Source organism: Rhinatrema bivittatum, chromosome 9 (assembly GCF_901001135.1).
Source record: "Rhinatrema bivittatum chromosome 9, aRhiBiv1.1, whole genome shotgun sequence".
Classification (NCBI taxonomy): Eukaryota; Metazoa; Chordata; class Amphibia; order Gymnophiona; family Rhinatrematidae; genus Rhinatrema; species Rhinatrema bivittatum.
This window is the reverse complement of record NC_042623.1, coordinates 167,297,381-167,323,259: the sequence shown is the minus strand read 5'-3', so window position 1 is coordinate 167,323,259 and position 25,879 is coordinate 167,297,381. Positions and strand designations below refer to the sequence as shown.

The 25,879-nt window shown below is 45.6% G+C and overlaps 2 protein-coding genes across 5 annotated transcripts in view; one reads left to right on the top strand and one right to left on the bottom strand.

Annotated features, from left to right (window-relative positions):
* The window catches only part of PASK (PAS domain containing serine/threonine kinase), a 266,283-nt gene extending 255,462 nt beyond the window's left edge, over positions 1 to 10,821 (bottom strand). For all 4 annotated transcript variants that reach the window (XM_029615600.1, XM_029615604.1, XM_029615605.1 and 1 more), the window contains exon 1: positions 10,707 to 10,821. The gene's annotated coding sequence lies outside the window, so the exon portion shown is untranslated. The remainder of the gene's footprint in view (positions 1 to 10,706) is intronic.
* A 351-nt stretch (positions 10,822 to 11,172) lies between these two features.
* Positions 11,173 to 25,879, top strand: MTERF4 (mitochondrial transcription termination factor 4). Its single transcript, XM_029615607.1, has 4 exons — positions 11,173 to 11,419; positions 12,545 to 13,067; positions 17,256 to 17,440; positions 22,891 to 25,879. The coding sequence occupies exons 1-4, from the start codon at positions 11,399 to 11,401 to the stop codon at positions 23,236 to 23,238; spliced, it is 1,077 nt and encodes a 358-aa protein (XP_029471467.1). The 5' UTR covers positions 11,173 to 11,398; the 3' UTR covers positions 23,239 to 25,879.

Here is a 25,879-nt window from a genome sequence, read left to right as displayed (position 1 = left end):
TGCATCACTCATCATTGATGACCCTTTTGATCCACTGGTAGATTTTTCATTGCCACTGTTCTTTATGTGATAAAATAGAAGGAACAGAGGAACGAGAGAGAAGAGACAGGTTCCTATCCTCAAATATCTAGCCCTGACTGTAGAAAGGTTTGCAACCTCGGAGGGGGAGGGGGAGGGGGGTGGAAAGGGCCTATGCCCTAGTTCTTTGAAATACCTAGCAACATTCCTGCGTTCTGCCCATTCTGATGCAGAAGAGTAAAAAAACAAAACAAAAACAAACCGGTGAGGAAGATGGAAAACAGATGAGCAATATTTATTTAAGTAGATTTAGCTCATATCTTTTCATTAGCAGCTCAAGGTCAGAAAGCTTTTAATGTAAGTTTGTGTCTTAGACAAGGGAGGTTAAAATAACTTTCCTAAGATCACAAGGAGCCCTTAGTGGGATTTTTTAGAACCCTGGCTTTAGTCTAATGTTTTAATCACTAGGCTACAAAGCAAGCAGAAAATAAAGCTAGACAAAGGTGAAGAACTTTTTTTCTGAGTGAGTACTAATTAACTAATCAATGTAGAGGCTTGGGACCTAATTTAAAGTATTTGGTCCTTGTGTTAGTTCGCAAAATTAGAAATCACTCAACCGGTTCAAGCACAAAAATCAGTGTTGGTGATAGACATACAGTAAACTAAATAAAGACCATCAGTTTGCCACAAACTGAACTCATTTTTCAGAGTGTCTTAGGTCTAGGCATGCAGGTATAATCATTTGGTCTCAATAATATTCAGCAGACAAATGTTTTTAAAGAATTTTTCAAATTTTTACAGATAAATGATTTTTATAAAGTAGGATTGAACATTATTTCCAAAGTATATTATACTTGAAGTTATAGAAAAGCACTTATCTGAAAGAAGTTATTTATTCTAGATAGTGTTACATGGAATTTCTCCGACATTGGCACAGCATTTCGAAATTCACATATGCGAATGATATCTTCAACTGTCCAATGTTCATCATTAACTAATTTTAATAAAATCCAGGTTTCTGATGACAATACACTTCTTTTATTTATTTATTTTATTTATTTAAGGTTTTTTTTATACCGGCATTCATGAACTCGTTCACATCATGTCGGTTTACAGATAACAGGGGTGCGAATAATACAACCAAACATAAATAACGTGATGAAGAAACTGAATGGCTCTGCTTTCTCTCTGTCTTCCATATCTCTGCTTGCGCCATTGTTTTTTTTCAGCAGCTTGTCAATACTGCAGAAAGAGCATTCTAGCGCTGGTGTCTTCTGCTATATCTCTGAGTGATGGAATATGGGAGGGCAAAAAAGTGAGTGAACAGATCAGAAAGCATGTGGGTTGTGTGGGGCAGAGGTGGAAAGAGTCAAAGATCAAAGGTGCTGTGGGTGTGAGTGAGGGGATAAGGACTCTGAGATGTGAGTGAAAGATTGGGGGAGGGGGCAGTCTGCGAGTGATCAGAGGAGGTGGAGAAAGGATTGGGTGAGTGAGATGAGCATATGATGTTGCTCCCTTCCTTTCACCACCAAGGAGGCAAAGAGCAGGTCATGCTTTTGAATTCCAGGCTCCACACCCTTGTCCAAGGAGAATGAGGACAGCAGATAGTGCACACCAATCGTCCCCTGTCCGCTAAAGCAGAAGTGAGCCAGCTGTTTCTGGCTTGAAGAGGAGGCCTGTATTTTACTGGCTGGAAATGCTCTCTATGCAGCTGGACACACCTTCCTCTTCCTTCATTGTTCTGCCCTGCTGTTCCTGTCACCTCTGATTGGCTGCTGCCAATGAGTCATCACTCTGCGACTGCTGACTGGGTTTCTCCAGGCAAAGAAAAAAAGGCTCCAGCAACATGAAAGTATGCTAGCACAAAGTTATCCAGTCGCCCAGCCCAAAACTAACTCAACCCCCATAAAAATATTTCTCCCGCACAACAGGAAAAAAGTAGCCCAATTGGGCGTGAAATAGCTCACTTTGGCAACACTGACACCCTCCAATGTTCTGCTGCAACAACTGCATTCTGCATCTAGCACTGCCAGATTTTAAATGGGGTTTCCTATTCATACCTCAGATCAGTCTAGACAAGTGGGTTTTGCATCCCTACCAGCAGATGGAGACAGAGAATAAGAACTTTTCAGGCACTGCTACTTAACTGAGAGTGCCACCTGCAGTGCCTCAGTATTTCTGTCTCCAGTAGATGGCAGAGGTGCAAACCTGCAGTCTGAACTTAATTTAAAAAAACAAAAGTAATTGTCAAATTTAGAATAGAATTAGAAATGAAGACAGAAGAGATGAAGACTGTGCTCCTAGAGGTGTTAGGTTCCTTCTTGGGCCATCCCTCTAGTTGGGCAGGGCAAGTGGGGGGTTGGAAATCCCCAGCCAAGCTAGACCCTTGATTCCAGGGGGAGGGAAAGCCAGGGGTCCTGGTTCCCTCGATCCCCTTGAGGTCTTCTCACCCAGTCTGACCGTCTGCAGCAGCCAGGAACACCCAGAAGCAGGACAGTTTAACTTCCCTTTGTTTCTCAGGGTTGCTTGGGGGCTGTTTCTTAAAAAAAAAAAAAGTCAGGCAGGCCCTTTTCTTTCGCCACAGCGGTCGGTGTTCAATTCCGTTAAGGTGAGGAAGAAGGCGTGTGGCTCGTGCGATTTCAGCACCCAAGGCCGGGACAGCATCAGCAGCTGTGTCAGAGCTGCTTTTCTCCTGCTCTGAGTTTATTTTTTAACCGCTGGTTACATCTCTCTTCATGTCGCTTCCCGCAGAGCGTGGAAAAGTCTGTCGGGCCTGTGGGGGGAGGCGATCGCGCCTCAGTGTAGCCCTTCTCTGTAGTAGTTGTGCCTCTGAAGATGAATGGGCCTCGGCAGAGGGCTCAGCAGGCAGACGCTGCACCTGTTCTGAAGGTCCTGCCCAGGAGGGGCTGAAGGAGACGGACATTTTATCTCTACGAGGCAGGAGGTCTGCCATGGAGAGGGAGTGCAGGGATTCCCCTCCCCCATTTTCTTCAATACAGCAGGAGTCTGGAGAAGGTAGAGAAGGGGTAGCGGATCCAGGGGAGGACCTGGCAGCTGTAGAAGACAGGAAACGTGATGGATTTTCCATGGATTTTGTATTGTTGCATGAAGCCTACCTTGCCAAGAAGAAAGCGGCGGGTAAGCGGTCAGCCACCCAGAAGTCCCAGAGCACAGCTAAGAAGCCTCAAGCTGAGGCACCTCTCAGGTCAGGGGGCATTCTTCGCCTGCTGGGCCTGGGATGAGCAGAAGCTGGAAGAGTACTCCTCTGAAGAATATGAAGGTGATGATCCCCAGGGAGATCCGTGGGTTGACTAGGGGGCCGGACAGGGCGTGGATCTTGTAATTGGCCCGGTGGGTAGTGATCTGTATGCAGAGGCGGTTCCTCTTATGGAAGGGAATAACCCTAGGGTGGTGAGATTGTTCTGTAAGGAAGAGTTGCGGCCTTTCATCCCTCAGGTTCTGGAAGAACTAGGGATCAAAATGGTGCAGGATTCAGACAATAAGGGGGTAAACCCATTGTTGGACGTACTGCCAAAGGCTTTCCCTTTGCCGGAGAAGCTTATTGACAGGGAATGTGATTTCCTGGAGGCCGGACTGAAAGAAGCTAGGGCTATGGCCCAATTGTATCCCTTGCCAGAGGACACTTTAAAGCTTCGGAAGCTGCCAAAGGTGGATGCAGCGGTCTCAGTGGTGACGAAGAAGATGACCATCCCAGTGGCAGGGTCTGCGGCGTTGAAAGATGTCCAGAACCGGAAGCTAGAGATCTTGTTAAAGAGGCTGTTTTTGGTCTTGGCTTTGAGCCTTAGAGCTGCGGTCTGTGCTTGCCTAATGCAGAGAGCTTGTTTGTGCTGGGTGCAGAAGGCACAGGAGACGACTTCGGGGATCTCTGTTGATTCCAGCATGGAAGCTCGGTTGGAGGCAGGGGTGGCTTATGTGGCGGATGACCTTTATGATATGGTTCAAACTTCGACCAGGAATATGGTGTCCGCAGCAGCCACTCGGAGACTCCTGTGGCTGCATAATTGGTCGGCAGAAGTGTGGTCAAAGGCACAGCTCTAATCTTCCCTTCAAAGGAAAGTTGTTTGGGGAAGATCTGGAGAAGCTGATTGAGCATTTGGTGGATTCTAAAGGGAATAGACTGCCTGAAAATAAGAAAGGGAGTAAGAAGACCTTCCCACCGTGCGCTCGCTTTTGTGAGATGAGGAGATTTCGCTCCAACAGAAGTTCTTCTGGATCCACATAAAAGCAGGGTCCAGGAAGGCAGCAGTCCTTTTGGGGGACCCATAGGCTGGCCAAAGATAGCTCCAGGCAGGGTTCTGGAGGTACAAAATCTATCCAATGAAGGCAGGTTGGTCCACTCCTCCCTGGAGGCTATCGGAGGAAGATTGTCCTGCTTTTACAGGGAGTGGACCAGAGTCACTTCCAACCAATTTTCTCACCCCCTCAAAGAGGCCTTTGCGGTGTCCTGTTGCACTTTGCCCGTCAAGTGGGCAATGGTGCGGGACACCCTTCTATGACTGCAGTGATTGGAAGCCATCATCCCAGTGCCGCAGGAGGTGCAGGAGCGAGAAAGGTATTCTGTATACCTAGTCATCCCCAAGGAGGATGGCTTTTTTCGTCTCATTCTAGATCTGCAAAAGGTCAATGCAGCTTTGCCGGTGCCACGTTTTTGGATGGAGACATTGTGAACGGTGAGACTGCAGTGGTGCGCAAGGGGGAGTTTCTTGCCTCCTTGGATCTAACAGAGGCATATCTTCAGATCGCCCATCTGGGCAGACCACCAAAGGTTTCTGCGCTTCATGCTGCTAGAAGAGCATTTTTGGTTTCTCGCTCTTCCCTTTGGGCTGGCTACCGCACCAAGAACGTTCACAAAGGTGATAGTGATGGTAGCAGCGACCTCAGACGGGAAGGGATACTAGTGTATCAGTTTTTGGATGATTGGCTCATTCGGGCAGAGTCGGAGGTGGAGTGTCACTGTTCCATTTGACAGGTGACGCAGCATCTAAGATCCCTGGACTGGGTGATAAACCTGGCGAAGCGCCATCTGGAGCAGTCCTGGTCGTTGGATTATCTGGGAGCGCGATTCAACATCCAGTTAAGCAGGGGGGGGGGGTTTACCCCAGATAGGGTAAGCAAGTTGCAGTCGCAGGTGGTTCATCTGCAGGATCTAGTGGTCCCCAAGGTTTGGGATTATTACAGGTGCTAGGTTCCATTTCCTCTACACTGGATTTAGTGGCATGGGCCTGTGCTCACATGTGACTTCTTCAGAAGGCACTTCTGTCCCACTGGAATCCGTTGTCTGAGGAATTTCAGCTACCGTTACTGTTCCAAGAAGAATCCAGGTTCAGTCTCTCATGGTGGCCGTTGCGTTCCAATTTGGAGAAAAGTGGATCTGGAAATTCCAGACTGGGTGGTAGTGACCATAAATGCCAGCCTCAGCTGTTGGGGAGTGGTATGTCAGGGATCTACAGCCCAAGGGCAGAGGTTGCCGGTGGAAGCATCCTGATCAATCAACCATCTAGAAACAAGAGTGGTCTGCAGGGTGTTGCTGTTCTTTCTTCCTCGGATTCAGGGATGGGTGGTGCATGTTTTCTTGGACAATGCAACGATGGTGGCCAATATCAATTTACATGGTAGAACAAAGATTTCTTTGGTGGTTCATAAGGTTCAGGACTCTTTGCCTGGGCAGAACTTCTTTTAACAGTCCTAGCAGCTTCGCACTTAGCAGGTGTACTATCTCAGCAAACAACAGCTGGATCCGGGGGAATGGGAGCTGTCGGCAGAAGCCTTTGCCCTCATTTGGTGCAGGTGGAGCGAGCCCCAGTTTGATCTCACGGCAATGCGGAAGAATGCCAAGGTGAGCAGATATTTCAGTCGCAGGAGGGAGTTTGGCTCCGCAGGGATCGACGCTCTGGTTCAGCCATGGCCAGTGAGTCTTCTGCTATATGTGTTCCCCACCCCCATGGCCGCCCGTAGGTAGAGTGTTACGACACATCAAGCAACATCCGGGAAGAGTGATCGTGCTGGCACTGGAGTGGCCGCACTGTCCATGGTTTGCGGATCTAGTTCAGCTGGCCGTGGACGGACTGATCCAGTTAAGCCACCTGAGAGGACTGCTGCGGCAGGGACCCATCTTTTCGGAACAGGTGGATCACTTCTATCTAGGTGTTATGGTTAAGCGGTGTTTGGGTGGGTTCTTGGGTACTGTGGCAGATGCCCATGGGGAGGGGCCCCGTGAGGTACCACAATACTGGGCTAAACACAGACGCACAAAAACAGAGTTTAGTTCTTTTATTAAACAGCTTGTAGTGTACCAACAGAGGTGGCAGTAGTGAGGTAGTCTGGAAGTAGCAGTCTCAGGACCCTCGGCAGAGGGGACCCTTCTCACCCCGTTGGTATAGGGGAATTCTGGTGCAGGTTTCCCAGCAAGGTAGCACTGTGGATGAGATAGATTGAGGGTTAGATTACTCACTAGATGGTTGCTGTTATGCGATTCTACCAGGTTGAGTAAGTCAGGTAGCGGCACCGAGGCAGGGAGAGCAGGCCCTTGAGGAGCGAGTACCTGATCCCTGTAAGGCACCTGAAATACAGCAGAGGGCCCCTGAGGAGCGGGTACCCACGTTAGCAATACCCAGAAGGGCAGAGAGAGAGCCTCCAGCGGCAGCACAGAAGCGGCAGAGTAGCTTAGAACTGGCCGAAACCAATCCTTTGCTAAATCAACGAGCTAGCAACTTAGTACAGGCTATATACCCGGATGGCATGATGTCAGTAGAGGGGAACGCCCCCGAGGTTCGCGCCATTGCTGGAATAAAGACGTGGGTGGCATGTGCACGCGCCCCCTAGTAGGCCCTTGGGAGGAGCATGGCGGGAGGCAGCACCATAGCCGTTCCGGGGATGCTGGAGAGGTCGGCTTGTAGACGCAGCGGCAGCCATTCTCCCTAGGGATGCGGTAGGAGCTGTGAACAAGGTGAGGCAAACGGGGCGAAGCCGTCTAGCACCGGACACAAGACTAGGGGCCTGGCTTTTGAGAGGCGACGTTTCCACTTGAAGAGGTATTCAGAACCGGTGATTACTACACTTCTTCAGGCTGGAAGATCTTCTACTTCTTTGGAGTATATCCGAGTTTGGAGTGTTTGAATCCTGGTGTGGCGTTCATGATGCTGATCCTTTGCAGGTGAATGTTGTCCAAGTCTTGGCTTTTTTGCAAGATGGCTTGTCAAAAGGTTTAGCCTATAATTTTGTCTGAGTCCAGGTAGCAGCCTTGGGTTTTTTCAGAGGAAGGTTGCAAGGACAACCATTAGCGTCTCACCTGGACCTAGTATGTTTTCTTAAAGGAGCAAAGCATTTGCATCCTCCGGTCCGTATGGATCTCCTTTTGAACCTTTGAGAAGGCCTTCTGTGAAGGATCTTACCTGAAGATGGTGTTCCTGATGGCGATTTGTTTGGCGAGACGAATTTTGGAGCTTCAAGCTTTATCGTGCAAAGATCCCTTTTTTGCAAATTTCCAGTGATGGAGTTTCTTTGCATGTAGTGCCTTTCTTTTTGCCCAATATTGTGTCAACATTTCATCTTGGCCAAACTGTGGCATTACCAGGCTTCCCACACGTGCCATCTGATTCTCCCCATGCCAGGTAGATTCACCTTTTAGACATACGTCAGGTTCTCTTGCGATATTCTCAAGGTGACAAATGAGTTTCGGAGGTTGGATCATCACCTTATGTTATTCCATGGACCAAAGAAGGGTTGCAAAGCGGCTAAGAGCACGATTGCAAGGTGGTTAAAGGAGGCAATTCTTTTGGCCTTTATTTGAAAAGGTTGGTTGATCCCTGATGGATTACGAGCACATTCGACTAGGGCGCAGGAGATTTGTTGAGCAGCTACTTGGTCCTCTTTGCACACTTTTACTAAACATTACAGTTTGGATGTCAGGACCCCAGAAGAGGCCTCATTTGGTCAAAATATACTGTGTGCAGATCTTTCAGGATCCCACCCAGTATAGAGGGGCTTGGGTACATCCCACTTGTCTGGACTGATCTGGGATATGAACAGGAAAGGAAAATTGATCAGTCCAGACTCCTGGACCATTATTTTTATTAGGACTATTTCGAAAGACTTTTCTTGCTTCTGGAAACTGCGGCTGATGCAGAATTTAAATGCTGCAGAATTAGGAACAAGATTGTACACAATTCTCAGTGATGTTGAGATTGGTCATTTTTTCATTATTCTAAGTTGAGGTTTCAGTTTTGTTGGGAGTTCCAACTTATTCCTCATCTCGCTTGAGAAGAAGAAATCCTCGGAGTTTGGGAAGTAGTTGTCTTGGCTTGGGTACAGGTCAATACTGAGGGACTGCAAGTGGCACTCTCGGGTAAGTAGCAGTGCCTGAAAAGTTTTTAATTCTCTGCCTCCATCTGCTGGTAGGGATGCAAAACCCACTTGTCTGGACTGAGCTGTGGTATTCCAGGAACGAAAATTAGCAGGTAAGAATCAATTTTCCTTTGTAGCCCAAAGTAAGACATGTTGTAGTCCAAAACTAGCTCAACTAACTAGGGAAAAGGAAAGTCTCAAGCCCATAAGTAGCCCAATCTTCAGAGGACCAAAGAAAGCTAATATACATGGTATTTTCAATAATTATTTTATTTCTGATGCATTAAAATATATAAGCTTGCATATTTACAGTATGCCAATAAGAGGATATGTAAAACTGCATAAATACAATAAATATTGAAATCCCTCCCTCACCACATTACACACAGAAGGACATTCAGCATTATTCTTAGTCCAATTGGGAATAGTTCTGAATTTGAAAAGTTAATTTAACTTTTACCATAGTTTTGAGAGAGGACAGGGGCGATAGAGACAGGGAAGGAGGGTGAAAGTAAACAAAAGCAACAATAGGGACTGTACATCCCTAACATAACACCTTTACCAATATCCCTTCCTACAGTTTTTTTCCCCCTGCACAATGTGCCTAACAACTTCCACATCTCTCCCACCTCTACTCCCCTTCAGGCCTTGCACAATCAGGTGCGCATTTGGTGGTGGCAGCAGACTCAGCATTGGCCCGGTGTGCAGTCTGGTACCTTCAGTCCAGTGGGTCCCATCGAAATCGTGAGCCAGCACATGAAGATCAAAAGGATGTTGTTATGCGGCACCTGGAGCTGTCGTCTTCTGAAGAGGAGCACAGAATTATAGGCCATGAGCATGAAGTCCAATAGATTTAAGCTGCTCCCACAAAAGCAGCAAATATGGACTCCAGCATTATTTTTTTCGTGGTTCTGTGTGGCTGCTGCTGACATGCTGCTCCTGCATAGCCAATTTCAAGGTTTAAAGTAGCAGGGGCAGGCTGTAGGCAGGGGCAGCACTGCTGTGTCAATGAGATGACTTTACCCTCCAGTGGCAAGGTAAGGGGGTTAGGGGGGCAGAAGCAAAGTCTGGCTACTCAGTACTGCTGGTGTCTTATTTTCTGCTAGTGTATGGCTCTTGTGGTGCCCAGCACATTACATATTGTTCATGCAGGACCTACTTCCAGGACTGCAGGAACCATATATTAGATAGGTCAGATTTCTCATTGTAGTGGAAATCCTACTGCAGAACCAGGCGGAGGAGCAGCACCCAAATAGGAGCCAGGAGGCAGTGTACTAGTAGAGACCTCATGTAATGCATGTATGTAAAGAAGAAAGAAAGCTGGTGAGGGAGAGAGAAAGAGCGAGCATGTATGAGACTTTGTTGAGAAGGGTGGTATATTTTATTAAAATTAGAGGAATAGTGTTTGTGAGCATGAGTGTGTCAGAGAGAGAGGGAGTGTTTGAATGCAGAAGTGAGTGAGTGAGAAAATGAATGTGTTTGTTAGAGAATGTGTGTATATAAGAGAGGAGAACATTTGTGCACCTCCCCCCACCCCCAGATTCCAATTGCAGATTGGGGGATGCATGTTTTTTAAAATGTAATGCTATTGTAAAAAATTATACAATCGCATTACAAATGCAATTGAAGAAATGTCAATGTAAAATATTAAAAAAAAATAGACAGGAATATATAAAACAAAAAAAAAAAATCCTGACAGAAGGATCATAAAGGGGAATCTAGCTGGCATAGCAATACTAGAAAAACAGTACAAGAAAGACAAGCAATACTTATCTACTTATCTAAATAACCCATGTCAGTTTTTAAAGTTTAGATTGCTGGAGAAAGCTGAGCTTTTTATTGTGTAGGCCAGAGACAGAATGAATTGAAAGGGGCGGGGGTGACTAATTATTTGCACAGAGCAGCAAAAAGTTAGCCCTGGCTCTGTTTCCCTCTCTGCCCCTCATACTTCCCGAATGCCCCCACTCCCTTACCACTCGTTTGTCCACCACACTCCTCTCTTCTCCCACCAATTCTCCTCTACTCCTCCCCCTCTCTCCTCTTTGTCCTTCATGCCCATTCCCCTCTCTCTTCTTTGCCCCACATTCCTCTCTTGTCCCTCATCCTTTTTGCCGCCACTTTCCTCTACTTATTTTACCCTTGACACTACACCAGATCCCCACACTGTCTTTACCCTCTTTGCATGTTATTCGACATCCTCTCTCCCCCCCCCCAAACTCCCATCTATCCCTTCTTATCCTCAACCTATCCAGTGCTACTCTTTCTCTCTTTCCCCAGGAAGCTAATCCTCAATCAGACAAAACAAAATCTTCTTCACCTCTTACCTTTATCTCCAGTTCCCAGGCAGCAGCTGGCTTAAAAGGCTTCAGCTGGGTAAAATGGAAAGGTCAGCAGTTTCGGATTTAGCACCGAGGGGATTAATTCAGCAGCAATAGTAGGTTCAGGGATGAAAGGAGACAGCTTTATTTTCTCAAAAACTATCAGCAGCACAGTGGAGGTAAAAGCGGAGATAAATGGTATTGGAAGAGCTCTCCTATGCCACTGCATGCGCCTTCCACTTCAGTGTTCTACATCCGCCCTGTTGTTTCTGCCACTTGTAGTTGGCTGCTGCCGCCTATGACTCATCACTCTACGACTGCTGGATTGCCTGAGGCAAAGAAAAAACAACACAGAGAACTGCTAGCATCCAGATATCCAGTCACCTAGTCCAACCCACACCAAAATATTTTTTCCCTACAACGGGGAAAAAAGTGGTCCATTTTGGCGTGAAGGGCGCATCTACCCGGCTGTTCCTGTCACCTCTGATTGGCTGCTGCTTCCGAATTGTCATCACTCTGCGACTGCTGGCTTTGTTCCCCCAGCAAAGGAAAAGGCATATGGAGGGGTGCTAGCACTCAGCTCCACAGTCGTCCAGATAAAAAAAAATAGCTCAACAGAAAAAGAAAAAAAAGTAACCCATTTGGGCGTGAAATAGCCCAGTCCGGCAATACTGTAATATCTTCCGTGTGTGCTAAGCATGCGCCATAGCCTCATGCGGGTGAGTTTTTTGAAGCGTTATACCAAACATTTTATTTGTCCAACACCTTAACAGTGTTTCATATAGGTCTCTTAAAGCAGACCGCATCTGTCACGTCTTCATATGAGTATTTATAGATATCCTGTTGTTTCATGGGTATAGATTTCACAATATAGATAGCTCCTGTTCTTCGTTCCTCAACTTGCATGCGGGTGAATTGAGACTGCTGTGAAACGTGATAGGGGGCGAGACTGAGTGAACACTGGGGAGAAGACTAGTTAATACTATGCGGGTCAGAGACTGCGTGGCTATTAGGGAAACTGGAGGGTAGACGTGTGTGAGCATTGGAGGAAGCGGGAGGGAGAAAGAAACTGAGCATTCAGGGAAACGGGAAAGAGACTGAAAATTGGGGAAAATGGGAGCAGAGCCTGTGAGCATTGAAGGAAATGAGGCCTGAGACTGACTATTGGGGAAAACGGGGGTTACATAAGAAGTACCATTCTTGTTAGGTAAGGTCTATCAAGTCAGCTTTCTGTATCTGACAGTGGCCAGACCAGGTCACAAGTATCCTGCCAAATCCCTGATAGTTGATCTATTTCTTATATTTCACTCCAAGGGATAAGCGCTGGTTTCCCACGTCTGCCTGGCTAATAACTGATTATGGATTTTTTTTTATTCAGAAACTTGTCCAATCCTACTATGTTAGTTGCCTTGACCATCTCCTCCGGCAACAGATTCCATAGCTTGATTACCCACTGAGTGAAAAAATACTTCCTATGATTTGTTTTAAATTTGCTGGTTGCAAGTTTGATGGAGTGCCCCTAGCCCTAATATTGTTTGAAAGGGTAAATAATAGTTTTCTTTTTACCCATTCCACCCCATTCATGATTTTATAAATTTCAATCATATCTCCTGTTGGAGGGGGGGAAGAGAATGAGTACTGAAGGAAACGAGGAGGGGAAGAGACTTTGAGCACTGGTGGACACTATTGTGGGAAGAGATTGAGCATTGGGAGAACCTGGGGATAGGGAAGAAAATTGGGGGGTGGAGACTTTGAGCATTAGGAGAGGCTCGCATGCACAGCCTAAGTAATTACATCATTGACTATGTAGTTTCCTTTTTAAGTTTATAATTTTTTTATTTCAGGTCCTGCAGTGTCGTGATCTTCTTGCCTTTTCCCGTCTCTTGGCTATAAGACCATCCTTACCATTTGTTCAGCAATCTGCGGTGAGCCTCTTACCTCTGTGCCCCAGACTCCACATTCAATGTAGATTTGGTTCAACAGCCTCATCTGATGATAATGAAGGATTGGCCATTGCTGTTGGGAGCCTGAGACCAAACTGGAAGCTCCTAGATCATCTCAGGTTATCCATCGCCAAACAATCAATGCAAATAGCAATAGAGGATGCTGAATTGGGCAAAGCAGCAGAGTCCCTTCATGAGATGGGTTTCACCGATGCCCAAATAATGCAATTATTTAAAATCCAGCCAGTGTCCTTCATGCCAGTGCCCCAGCAGAGGTTGGCAATGGTGTCAGAACTCCTGCTATTGGGTTTAAACGTTGGTACTACATTGAAGATCCTGGAGAAGAGTCCTGAAGTGCTGAAATTGACAACAAAGATGCTGAACGATCGAGTGCAGAACCTGAGGAGGCTGGGCCTTGGAGAAGGTATGCTGCCCTGTTGACTTGGCATGAAGTAGAGTTGTGTTGCAAAGCTTTTCCCATTGTTGAGGGTTTGTTTGTACAAGGGTTACAACAGTACTTGTATCTTAAATTTCAATTTTCGTAGGAAGATTTAGCTTCTCAAATTGCTGTCTGAGCCAGTCTATTTCAGTTTTGCAAATACTAGAAAATTGGTTAAGTGATTTTTGAGTCAGACAAGGACAAAAATAATCTGAATATTCAATTTAAAAAATATTTTCTAACTATTATTTGTTCTTGAAACTAAATATTTTCCTTGAGTTTTACATACTAAGCAACCCAGCAAAACACTATAAAATAATCTGAAATAAAAAAAATAGTGCCTAAACTCTTAATCATAAAGATCAGACATGCAAAAACCACAGATATCACAGGTGCCAGTGTCCCAAATACTTTAATTGTAGGTCCCAAATGTTCCTAATTTAAAAAATGTGTTTATTGAGCACCATAAGAAACAGAATAAAATGCATAGAGAAATATAAACAGATCTTCATAATAGGCACCATATAGCACAATAACAAAGTCAAGAACAGGCAAATGCCAGTACAGGGGCAGCAAAACAACCCATTGCTTACAATACACTCTGAATAATCATCAACATTTCCCAGAAACTATCCCTAACTCCAGACCCCATCCCAATCCAACCCAACCCAACTCCAAACTGAAAGCAATAACTATCCAAGTACCATAATTCAAAATGCCAACATTCATTAAGTAGAGGCCTCTCTAAGAAAAGCCAGTACAGGTTCCCAGTCAACTGTCTGGTACTTCCTTCTAACCTTCACAGAAAGATGTTCCAATTCTGTCCATTTACTTAATTCAGTATACCATTCTGTACCAGAAGAAGGGCATATCTTCCTCCAGGAATACAATAGCACCCTACTCTCAATAGCAAATAGTTTCATAATAACTAATCTTGTTTTATCAGCACTTTTAACTCAGAAGGCCAAAAAAAGAAACCAGGAATCCTGGAATCATCAGTCATTGTTACCTCAAAAATACCACAAATCGCCTTATGAACAGTGGTCCATTATTTCCCAAGAACCAGGTACATAAACAGCACGGGGTCCATTTTCATTAGCTGTGTGGCTCAGCTAGTTAGTCAGATAATATAATTGGGTCTATTTCTGTTTCCCTGTACGTTCCCGGGTCAGTCCAGACTGGGTTGAGCCTCCTGTCCAGCAGAGGGAGACAGAGAAAAACTGAAAAGGAATCCTATGTCAGGACAGTGCTCACCCTGCGTCCCTTCAGTATTTCTCTGTCTCCCAGCAGAGGCAGGCAGTTGAACCTGCGGTTCCCTAGCTTTCTCTATTTTCCACACTGTGGCGATTTCTTTCTTTCTCCTTCTGATTGTTTCCAGGATCAAGCAAGTATTGATTAATTTCTATGTTTAAAAAAAAAAAAAAAAAAAAGAATTTGAGGGAAATCAAACTTCTTGTCTATGTGAGACAGCTCTGTCTCACAGCTCTTACAGGGTCCCAGGGGGGATTTTCCCCTTGAGTACTCAGCCTGGGACCTCTCTTCCCAGTGACCACTTGCCTGGCTTAAAGGGGTGATACTGTAGGTCCAGTAACTCCCCCTTTTCGCTCCTGCCTCAGGACTTTTAGCAGAGAGGTTCCCATTCCTCTGCACGTTTCTTTGAAAAAAAAAAAAAAAATCGGAGGCACAGCTTACCCGCACTTTTCATTGCAGGCTCCAGCAAGGTAAGCAGCCGGGGAAGTGATTACTGGTGGTCCAGTCCCTCCCTTCACCCGTGTGTGTCTAAGCACTGTATAAAACAAAAAAAAAACCAATTTTTCTTTTTTGGTCAGCTGCAATCCAGGACCCCTGCCCACCTGAATCGCTGAGTTTTTGGCTGATTTTGTGTTCTGTGAGCCATTTTCCCCCCCCCACCATGCCGCGGCCATCCTGGTGTATAGCATGTGAGGAATCAGCCACCTGGTTTTCTAGGACTGGGATTTGCTAGAGGTGCCTTCCAGAGGGGGTGGGCAGTTCTTTTTCAGGGTCTGCAGCAACAGCCAAGCCTCGTGGGGCTCAAAAACGTCAGGCTCCGCAGGAGCTCAGAGCTGATCCTTTCTCCCTCAGTGCAGGGACCGCAGCCGTTTTAAGCACATGTTTTAAGCACATGTCATGCAGCTCAGGCAAGGGCTGTGGGGGAGGGGGAGCTTCCTCCAACATTGTATCCAGTCCCTGCAACTCCTGATGAGAATGCAGCTCAGGATCAGTTTTTTTTACAGGAGGACCTTGCTTTTCCAGATCAGGATGTTGATTCTATTCCTTTTCTTTAGATTTTGTCCTCCTTATGCATAAAGCCTTTTTGGCTTCCAAGTCTCTGCAAGGTGGTGCCTTGCCAGTCAGACCTACGCAGGGACTATCCCCAAGGTAGGCAAGCGTGCCGATGTTCCCGCGTCTCTTAAGGGTCGCGAAGTTAAAAGACACGGTGGTTTCAGGAGGGTCTGCCACTCCGGGCAGTGCGGCTGCAGGTGCAGGAGCCTCTTGCCACATTTTCTTGGTCTCTGATTGCATCTCTTGGTACTTGAGGATTATCGCTTTCTCCATACAATTCACAGAGTATTCACTAGGTCCTAACAACTCTAGTAGCAATGCCACTGTTGTGTTTTTCTCCCACACCACAATATCCTGTTTTCTAGCATCAGTATTCCTAAGGGTCCACACTTGGTCAGACTGAGACAAAATTAAAGGGAAACTTCCTGTGGTTTTGTAACCTATTGTTTTAGTCATTCAGTGGATGCCTTTCAGAATCAGGTTAGATGTTTTGTAGAATGTGGTAAATTTTTATTGAATCAACAAAAGGGTAATGAACAGAAGTAGATGAGTGTTTGAGACCATGTAGATCACTTCTTTGGATGCCATCCAGAGTCAATATGGCTACTTGAAATCTATACCACAAAATGTGCAGGATAATACTTTCAGGGCTGAATTTTCAAAATAATTTACACACAAGGCTATTTTTATACACATAAAAGGATTTTTGAAAATTGCCTATGGGTTGGAGGCAGAAAGTACAAGCAGAAACGATACTACATGTACTTTTATACGCGCTAGAAAGAGGTGCTCTGGGTGGCTGTGTTGGAGGCGGGGAAACCATTTACGCACATAATTTTGATTTCTGAAAACATGCGTGTAAATCTACACATCCACATTACAAGTGGATGTGTAGATTTACGAACAAGTGTAAATGTGTGTACTTATGTCGCACTGTGTTCCATGCTCATCTGCTCATTTTCAAGGTGGCATTATGGATGGACAAAAAAATCCACACTATTATTATATGCAAAAAATGGTATTCTATTCACTTCGACATACTGACACATACCCAGTCCTTAAATTTATAAAACTGGGAGTGTGTATTAGTATGTCAAAGTGAATAGATTACCATTTTATGCATATAATAATAATGTTTGTTGTCCAGCCATTTATATTTGTCCCGTTTCGGATTAAGCGGTTTGGGCATTATTCTTGTAAGTCCACTTTTAAAAATTTGGGATAAAGTCTGCATGTACATTTACTAGAGTAAAACTTGTTTTTACACATATAAATGCACTTTACTCGAGTAAGTAGGCTTTTGAAAATTGCTACAGTATATGCCATTAAATTGTCCATAGGATTTACTCAAGTAAGTGCCCTTACTAATGGCCTTTGAAAATTTGCTACGATAATGTTACACACTCAACTCCTTTGAAAATTACCCCCAAAGAGTTTAGCCTTATGTTGGCTGCTGAAAATTGTTCTTTGAGGCTTGCTATAGTGTATGGGTGCCAATGCATTCTTGCAGTTTTCCCACTTTACAGCCAGGCCTGCATTCTGGAATGTGGCTGCTAACCAGGAAAGAGGAGGTGGAGGAATGCTGTGGGTGTTATTAGGCCAAAACCCAAATGGAAGCACAGTAGCAGCAAGTGCAAACTGGCTAACCAGGATGAGGGAAAAGGGATAAAAATCAGTAATAGAATCATAGGCAAGCACAGATAACATTGCTATTTGTTAGACAATGTGGGTATGTCTCTTGTGACACACTGCTGCTTTAATATTATTTAAAAGGATCAAGGGGGGTGCAAGAATTATATACCAGCGTTTCCAGAGGGAAACTTCTGCCCCCTCCTCTTCATTAACTCTTTGTCTCTTGCTGCACTGCAGGAAACCTCCAGAAAGTAATTTCTCTGTGCCCCAGCATCCTGACCCTCCCTCACAAGCGAGTGGATGCCACAGTGTATTTCTTGAAGGAGCGCTGCCTTTTCTCAGCTCAACAGGTGACGGAAATCCTGCGCACAACTCCAAACATCTTGCATGAAGAGCACCAGGAGTTGGAGTACAAGTTCCAGGTGAGAATGAGTGGGGATGGTCCTCTCTCTCACCATATTGGTCTGATCTTGCACCTAGAAACAAAATGGTTGTGGACTGGTGTAGTGAGTGTCACCAGCCATCAGGCAAAATCCTCAACAAACATCCAAATAATATGAAGATGAAAATAGCAAACAAACATGGGGTGTCCCTGTATATATGAGAAAGGAAAAGGAGGCGAATAGTACCTCTGCATAAGTCTTGGTAGGGCCTCATCTGGAATATGGAGTACAGTTTTGGTTCCCTCCATACTAGAAAAAAATGTTGATGTTATTGAGGGTGTTCTTTAAAGCTTATAAGGGGCAGGAAGCATTTTCCTGTTGATAGCAGGGCTGAATTAGCCATGCTGTCATGGGAAGTGTCAATCAGGGCTGGGAGGCGGAGCTTCTAAAGAGAAAGACAGAGCTTTGCTCTGTGCGGCTGCGCGCGAGTTCCCACGCAGGAAAGAGATCTCTCCTCAGTCTGTTTCTTTCTGCACACGGGAACGCACGCGGAGCTTCTTTCTTCTCACCTGAGTACTAAAATTAGAAAATCAATGTCAAAAAAATCTGCCCCGAGGCTGTCGGGCTTTAAGCCCTGTAGTTGTGGAAAGATCATGTCCATTACCGATACCTGGGCCCTGATCATAATCAGCATGAATGCCAGCACTGCGGCCACATGTCGCCCAGGGGTAAAGAACCCACAAGATCGAAGAACTAAAACTTCACTCCATCGGCACCTATGTTCCGCCATCTGAGATCACATTCTTCCCCAGGCTTCTCGAAACCTACGGGTCTGAAGGTAAGAAGGGCCTCATCTATCAATTTACCGTCCTCCAGGCTTGGAGTTAACGAAGGGAAGGCCCGCAGGGGTCGACACCCCCCACAGAAAGCCACCTGCACCCCATCAGGATTGATCGGGGTCTAATCGGGGCTCCTCCACACATCCAAGGCAGAGACCTGGGAAAATTGAGCTGCCGCGGAGCCACGGACATTCTGATGCGTCGGATGCGCCGGGATCGAAACCATGTTCATTGACGCAAACACCATCGACGCCTGTGCCGATGAAGACTTCCATGACGCAGAAGAGGAAACATGGCATTGACCCGATTCCGCCATCAAAGTACGACGCACATCCATTGACGCATGGCACGAGACCAGCGCATGCATTGAAGCATGACACAAGTTCGAAGCAATCTTCGCACGGTGTCATCGAAGCCTCACTCCCTAATCAGCGCCAGATCAACGCCAAAAGCCAAACAATGCGCCAAAAAGACACATCATCAACCATCATCGATGCATTCGCATGCATTTTCAACACATCCAACTTCCACCCTGATGCACAAGTCGAGGCAACAGCTAAACCAGTTGCCTCAGATGTGATGGAGACTGGGGCCAGTCTACCATGGAAAAGCGAACGACCTCGTTCCAGAGAACGTATACAGGCCTCTCTACCTAAATCTAACGTTCCAAGACAACACAGCTTGTCCACACCGAGCTCTCAGACTTCTAAACCTTCGAGGTCACCGCAGGAAGAACATACCCCAGCTCACCGTCTGACATCCGATGAGGAACTAATAGCGGTACCCTCTAATTCCCATCATCTTCTCCAAAATCACAAGTTTATTCCAATTTATCATCCGTATCCACACACAGGCAAAGGACTCAGGTTCTACAGGAGCCATTCACCAAAAAACGGAAGATAACCCACGACTTACGACCAGAAAAACATCCAAGACGTAGCGATAGCTCAGACATCTTGTCTGCGGTGATCTCCCCAAGACATGGACAAGGGGTAACAAAACCTCCAATGCCCCCCAGCACACAGCAAGCCTTCTCTCAACTCTCAGAAGCACTGTCTGGATTTTTTAACACTACAAAATACATTCACCCTCCCACCGTCCCGAAAGGAGGATTCACCACATTCCATTCCTTTGTCACGGGAGCCAACCCCGAAGCCTACTCCAATCATTCAACCCGCCAGTCCCAAGCCACTGAATCCTTTAATACCTTCTCCGGCCCAACCAGGCTCCCCTTGTTCGTCTCCAGATACCGCCACAGGTTATCCTTCTGATGCACCGGACGAGCATCCAGAGCCATACTCACTACTGGAGGACTTGTCCTACCCCAAATTTCTGGAAAAGGTGGGCTCCATTTTACATGTGGATGTTCAAAAAGTGCCGGATCCTAGGGCTGAAACTCTAGATCTTCTAAAGATCTTCGACTTACCAGCAGAGCCTACGTCATTGCCCTCCCACAAGGTTTTTGACTCAGTTTTAGAGAAATCATGGGAAACACCGTACACTGGGGCACCGACCCAACTTTAAAGTACCGTATAAACAATCCCCACTTTATTCATTGCCACAACTTCCACACACTTCCATCGTGGTGGAATCAGCCATGCAGAGGGCTAAGAAAACTAAGCTACACGCCTCTGCACCCCCAGGTAAGGATCATCGCTGACTAGATGAATTTGCAGGGAAAACATTCCAATCAGCAATGTTATCAGCATGCATTCACCAACATCAGTTTTATATTGTACAATATCTGTTCGAATGCTTGCTAGCGACTAAGGGTCAGCTATTTACATCAGAGCTCCCTGATCCAACTACATCCAAACCAATACAGGATATTGAAGAAGGTATTCAACACTTGCTCAGAACGGTGTATGAGGCCTTTGAAACCACAACTAGGTCCTCTGCAACAGCCATTGCAGCACGCCGTATGGCATGGCTGAGAGCAAGTGCGATCCGAGAGGACGTCCACGCCAAGTTCGCCAATTTCATGCAAAGGGGACAATTTATTTGGACTACTGTTTCAAGAGACAGTATCAAATCTCAAGGAACAATCAGTCGCAGTGCAGTCATTAACTGCCTCCCCCCCCCCCCCCCCCCCCCCCCCCCCCCCCAAGCGTACAATACACCGAGCCACTACTTCCCTGGAGGGCGTAGACAAACGTATTCACGTAGGCCCTTCAGACCCTGCTCCTCCTATCAGTTTCCCTCTTATCAGCCGCAACAACGCTTGCAACACTGACAAACTTAGAGGGAGGGGACACTCGAGACCTAATCGAAACCAGCGCCAGCAGCCTGCAACTCAGGCTAAACCCTCACAGTCTTTTTAGAAATTTCTTTGCCATCACCATGGCTCAATCCACCAGGACGTCTGACAGCATGTTTGACGGACTGGGAAAACCTAACCTTCAACCGTTGGGTCCTGGACATCATACAAAATGGGTGTCAACTTCATTTTCTGGAAAAAACCCCCACTCCCACATCTATCAGCAGGGGGTTTCAAACTCCATCAACCCCAATTAGTGACAGAAATAGCGTTGTTACTTTACCAACGGGCCATACAAATCATTCCCATGTGGGCCCGCAGCAAGGGGGTTCTATTCTCCATACTTCCTAATTCCCAAGAAGTCCGGTGTCCTACGTCCAATCCTAGACCTCCGGGAATTGAACAAGTATATAGTAAAGGAGAAATTCAAGAGCCTTGAAATCAATACTACCGCTCCTCCAACCCAACGATTGGATGTGCTCCATAGATTTGAAGGATGCTTACAAGCACATCCCTATCCACCCGTCCTCATGGCATTACCTTTCGTTCCAATTCTAGAACAACCATTATCAATATACGGTTCTTCCCTTTGGCCTGTCGTCGGCCCCTAGAGTTTTCACAAAATGCATGGTGGTGGTGGCATCCCTCTGGCAGCAGGGAATGAAGATATTTCCATACCTCGATGATTGGCTTCTGGTGGCATCGAATCCCTCGCTACTATTAACGTATTTACACCAATTGACCAAGAGTTTAGACCAATTGGGATTAGTCATCAACTTCCAGAAGTCGATCTTAACCCCAACACAAATCCTACAGTTCATAGGAGCTCAATTGGATACCACTTGCAGCCGAGCCTTCCTGCCGGAGTTCAGGTGAATGGAGATGATTCGCCTTTTACGTTCCCTCAGAATGACACAACATCCTTCAGATCATCAGATCCTTACGGTACTGGGTCACATGGCAGCGACCATTTACACTGTCCCCAATACCAGATGGCATATGAGATGACTTCAGTGGGGCTTAAAACATCAATGGAATCAGCGCTCCCAACTACTACGATTCAGAGTAACACTTACAGCGGAAATGTCCAAGGACAACACCTGGTGGCTCAACAAATCTACACTCACCAAGGGCGCCCCCTTCAACACTCCGCCGCACAACACAGTGCTTACAACCGATGGCTCGCGCAAGGGCTGGGGAGCTCATTTAGACCACCTGAAAACACAGGGTCTATGGTCTCCACAAGAACAAAATCTTCAGATCAATCTATTAGAGAACATAAGAAAATGCCATACTGGGTCAGACCAAGGGTCCATCAAGCCCAGCATCCTGTTTCCAACAGTGGCCAATCCAGGCCATAAGAACCTGGCAAGTACCCAGAAACTAAGTCTATTCCATGTTACCATTGCTAATGGCAGTGGCTATTCTCTAAGTGAACTTAATAGCAGGTAATGGACTTCTCCTCCAAGAACTTATCCAATCCTTTTTTAAACACAGCTATACTAACTGCACTAACCACATCCTCTGGCAACAAATTCCAGAGTTTAATTGTACGTTGAGTAAAAAAGAACTTTCTCCGATTAGTTTTAAATGTGCCCCATGCTAACTTCATGGAGTGCCCCCTAGTCTTTCTACTATCCGAAAGAGTAAATAACAGATTCACATCTACCCGTTCTAGACCTCTCATGATTTTAAACACCTCTATCCTATCCCCCCTCAGTCTTCTCTTCTCCAAGCTGAAAAGTCCTAACCTCTTTAGTCTTTCCTCATAGGGGAGTTGTTCCATTCCCCTTATCATTTTGGTAGCCCTTCTCTGTACCTTCTCCATCGCAATTATATCTTTTTTGAGATGCGGCGACCAGAATTGTACACAGTATTCAAGGTGCAGTCTCACCACGGAGCGATACAGAGGCATTGACATTTTCCGTTTTATTCACCATTCCCTTTCTAATAATTCCCAACATTCTGTTTGCTTTTTTGACTGCCGCAGCACACTGTACCGACGATTTCAATGTGCTTGTGATTTAACTACTCTGAATAATTTTGTGTCATCTGCAAATTTGATTATCTCACTCGTTGTGTTCATTAGCATCGAATGATATTACTCACATGTCGTGGCTGATTCAGCCCTGCTCGTTGATGGAGAATACTAGTGTTCTCAGTTGTGTGGATCTAAGATAGGAGTGCTATAAATACAGATGTATGTACTGCATTCCTTGTATCGTGGTTCTAATTTGATTTTCTCCTGTTCCAATAAGAAAATGGGAAGCGCATCATTCTCCCTTTTTTTTTTTTTTTTTGCAGCAAAATAATTTAGATTGAAAGAGTTCAATTTAATTGAGAAACATATGCATATTTTGCTCATAATATTTTATTTCCCTTTTCTTCTATAGTATGCCTACTTCAGGATGGGAATTCAGCAGCAGGAAGCAGTAAAGTCCGGCCTTTTTCAGACCACATTAACAGAGATTAAGAACAGACATGTTTTCCTGGAGCGTCTTGGTCGATATCAAACTCCCGATAAAAAGGGTCAGACCCTGATCTGTAACCCCAAACTCAAGGATGTCATCAGAGTCTCTGAGGATGTTTTCCTGACAAGGACAGCCCACGCCTCACCTGAGGAATATCAGGTCTTTAAGAAGCTGTTGGCCCGTGAAGAAGAAGAGGAAGGCTCCTCTGATGGAACATCGGGGGATGAGGAAACGGACTCTGGTGATGAAGACTCTGATGACGAACCATAAAGATAGACTCATCGTAAGCCTAGAATGCATCATCGGAATCTTCATCAACATCATACTGGACCTCTAATAGTTCTAACTTCAGGCTTCCTGCTTCTTAAACATCTGTCTCAGGATGAAGTCATAGCAGAAATAAGTTGCTAGAGCCAGCCAGTTCTGTTGTTCTTTGGTGAGGGGAGTAAGAGTGAAGCAGACAAGGAGGAATGAGGCAGGGGGTGGCAAGCTCTCTGCAGAGAACAAGGCAGACTATCAAAACTATCATCTTAACTGAAATGACATCAATACACCAAAAGGAAAACCTGTTTGTTTTTTTTTTTCAATCTGGCAATTTTCTCCTCCTCCTATAAGCCTTCAGCTCACTCACAACTAGGATTGGAATCCTGGCACCATGAGCCTTCATTCGCACCTGCTTGGGGATGCTGTCCCTATTTTATCTCTCCCCACCTCCAACTTCAAAACTTGGATCAGTTATTGCAGCAACAGCTCTCGAGTAGAGACCATGCACCAGGGCTGCTTCTGGAGCTCTATAATCCTGGGCACTGAATCTGGCTACTAGTTGTCGCCCCTGAGTGATGACCATGACACCCCCCCGGGGGCTGTGAATACTGCCTCGGAGCATCATATTCTATAACTAACTTGGGGACTGGAAGACCGGACTTGGGATCGAGCCAAGAACTTTGTTTGGCGCTGCACAGCACTGCAGTAAGCCAGCAGACCATCCTGGAAAAATCTTTTTTTTTTTTTTTTTCTTTTTCTTCTTCTTTTTTTTTTTTTTTATATGTCTTCTAAGGAGAAATGAACATCTATTGTAGGAGACTTTCTGTATAAAAAAAAAGACAAAATAAAGAGGAATTGTTGATTAATGTCATTAAATTACATAGGGAGGAAGGATGATGGTTCTGTTTGCTGACGGGAAAAGAATAAGAGATTTGATTTAACTCTCATATGTTCTGCTTAGCAAATACAAAAAGATATCTCAGAGTGAACTCATTCAGCTTTATCTAGAAAACAGAGAGAGCACGGATGTAACATCCCCCCTCCCATTAGACAGCACAGGCCCATGACCCTTCCATCAAGAGGGTCAACAGCCAACATTCCTTTTAGGTGCCTTTCAGTAAATGAATGTGCCTGTTGTTGAGACTTTTTCTGTCCATACGCATGTACTGGGGGGCCATCTTCATGGACAGTTTGGCTGAAATTTGGTAGAAGAGCATGCTATAAATAATACTGATATGCCAGCACTCCTGCCCAATTTCTACCATATCTGTGCAGCGGAAGGCACTTGATGTTTTAGGAGAGAGGGGCATGAATGTGTTTGTTTGTTTTTACCTGACAGTTTCCTTCTACTCTTCCTTTGTGGCTTCCAAGTCAATCAGAATCAGTCTCTTTTGGGTACAGCCCCAAGAGCCTTCATGTGCAACTTCCTGGGTGTGTGTTTCTCCTATTTTATATCCCTTCCCAACTTGCCTCGCACATCCATTAAGAATATAATGGGCCAGTTTGGGTCACAAGTGCCCAGCCAATCTCAAAATGAAATCTGTTTCTTGTTACTCTCAGGGATAACAATGACTTTCCTTAGTCTACCTGGCTAATAACGTGTTATGGACTTTTCCTCCAAGAATGCGTCCAAACCTTTCAAACTCTCTGCTATGGTAGTCAACTTGACCACATCTTCTAGCAATAGATTCCAAGCTTTATTGTGCGCTGACAAAGTACTTTCTGTGGTTTGTTTTAAATCTGCTGGTGGTTAGTTTCATGGAGTGCCCCCTTGTTTTAGTATTGTTTGAAAGGGTAAACAACTGTTCCTTATCCTGCTACACCAATCCAGCCGAGTGGTCTTTCTCATTCTGCTAGCAGATGGAGATGGAGGGAGTCAGCTTTTTTCTATGACATCACTGGTAGTTACCATGGCGCAGCCTGGATTCTCTGTTGCTAGCAGATGGAGATGGAGGGAGTCAGCTTTTTCTATGACATCACTGGTAGTTACCATGGCGCAGCCTGGATTCTCTGTTGCTAGCAGATGCTAGGATCTCCTGGGTTGATGCAGCAGGACATGGACTCAAGGCTTTGGACTTTCCCTGTCCTACTTGAGACTTCTTGGGCATTTCTGCATTTTTGTGAGTCCTTTTTGCTCTATTGACAGTAAACTGGGGGGGGGGGGGGCCCCCCCAGCTTCTCATGCTTCCCAGTTAAGTGAGCACTGTGAGAGACTGCCAGCCCCAGAAAGGGTTTGGTAGAGGGTTTAGGTGGGAGCATGTTTTTGGCTCAGGAGGAGCTTCTGTTTGAAGTTGTCTTTCCCCCTCTTCCTGCTAGTCCTTATTAATGACTGTGTGGTAGGGCGAGTTTCTCTCTTCTTGGAATCTTTCAGAGGCTCACTTTCATATTCCAATTTGGAAGCTTAATCGTAGGTTCCTCCATTTTTTATTTTTTTTTTACATTTTGAAAAAACACTTTTTTTCCATTCAGGGCACTCCAATTTTGTTTTCGCCCTCTTTCAGATCCCAAATTTATCTGGCTGCTATCCCCTGTTTATAGAAGTACTAGCCGTTAAGCCCGTAACAACGGGCTACATTAAAAAAAATTTTCGGTCCATTTTCTTCCCCCCTCATTCCACCTCCCCCCTCATTCTCCCTCCCCTTCATTC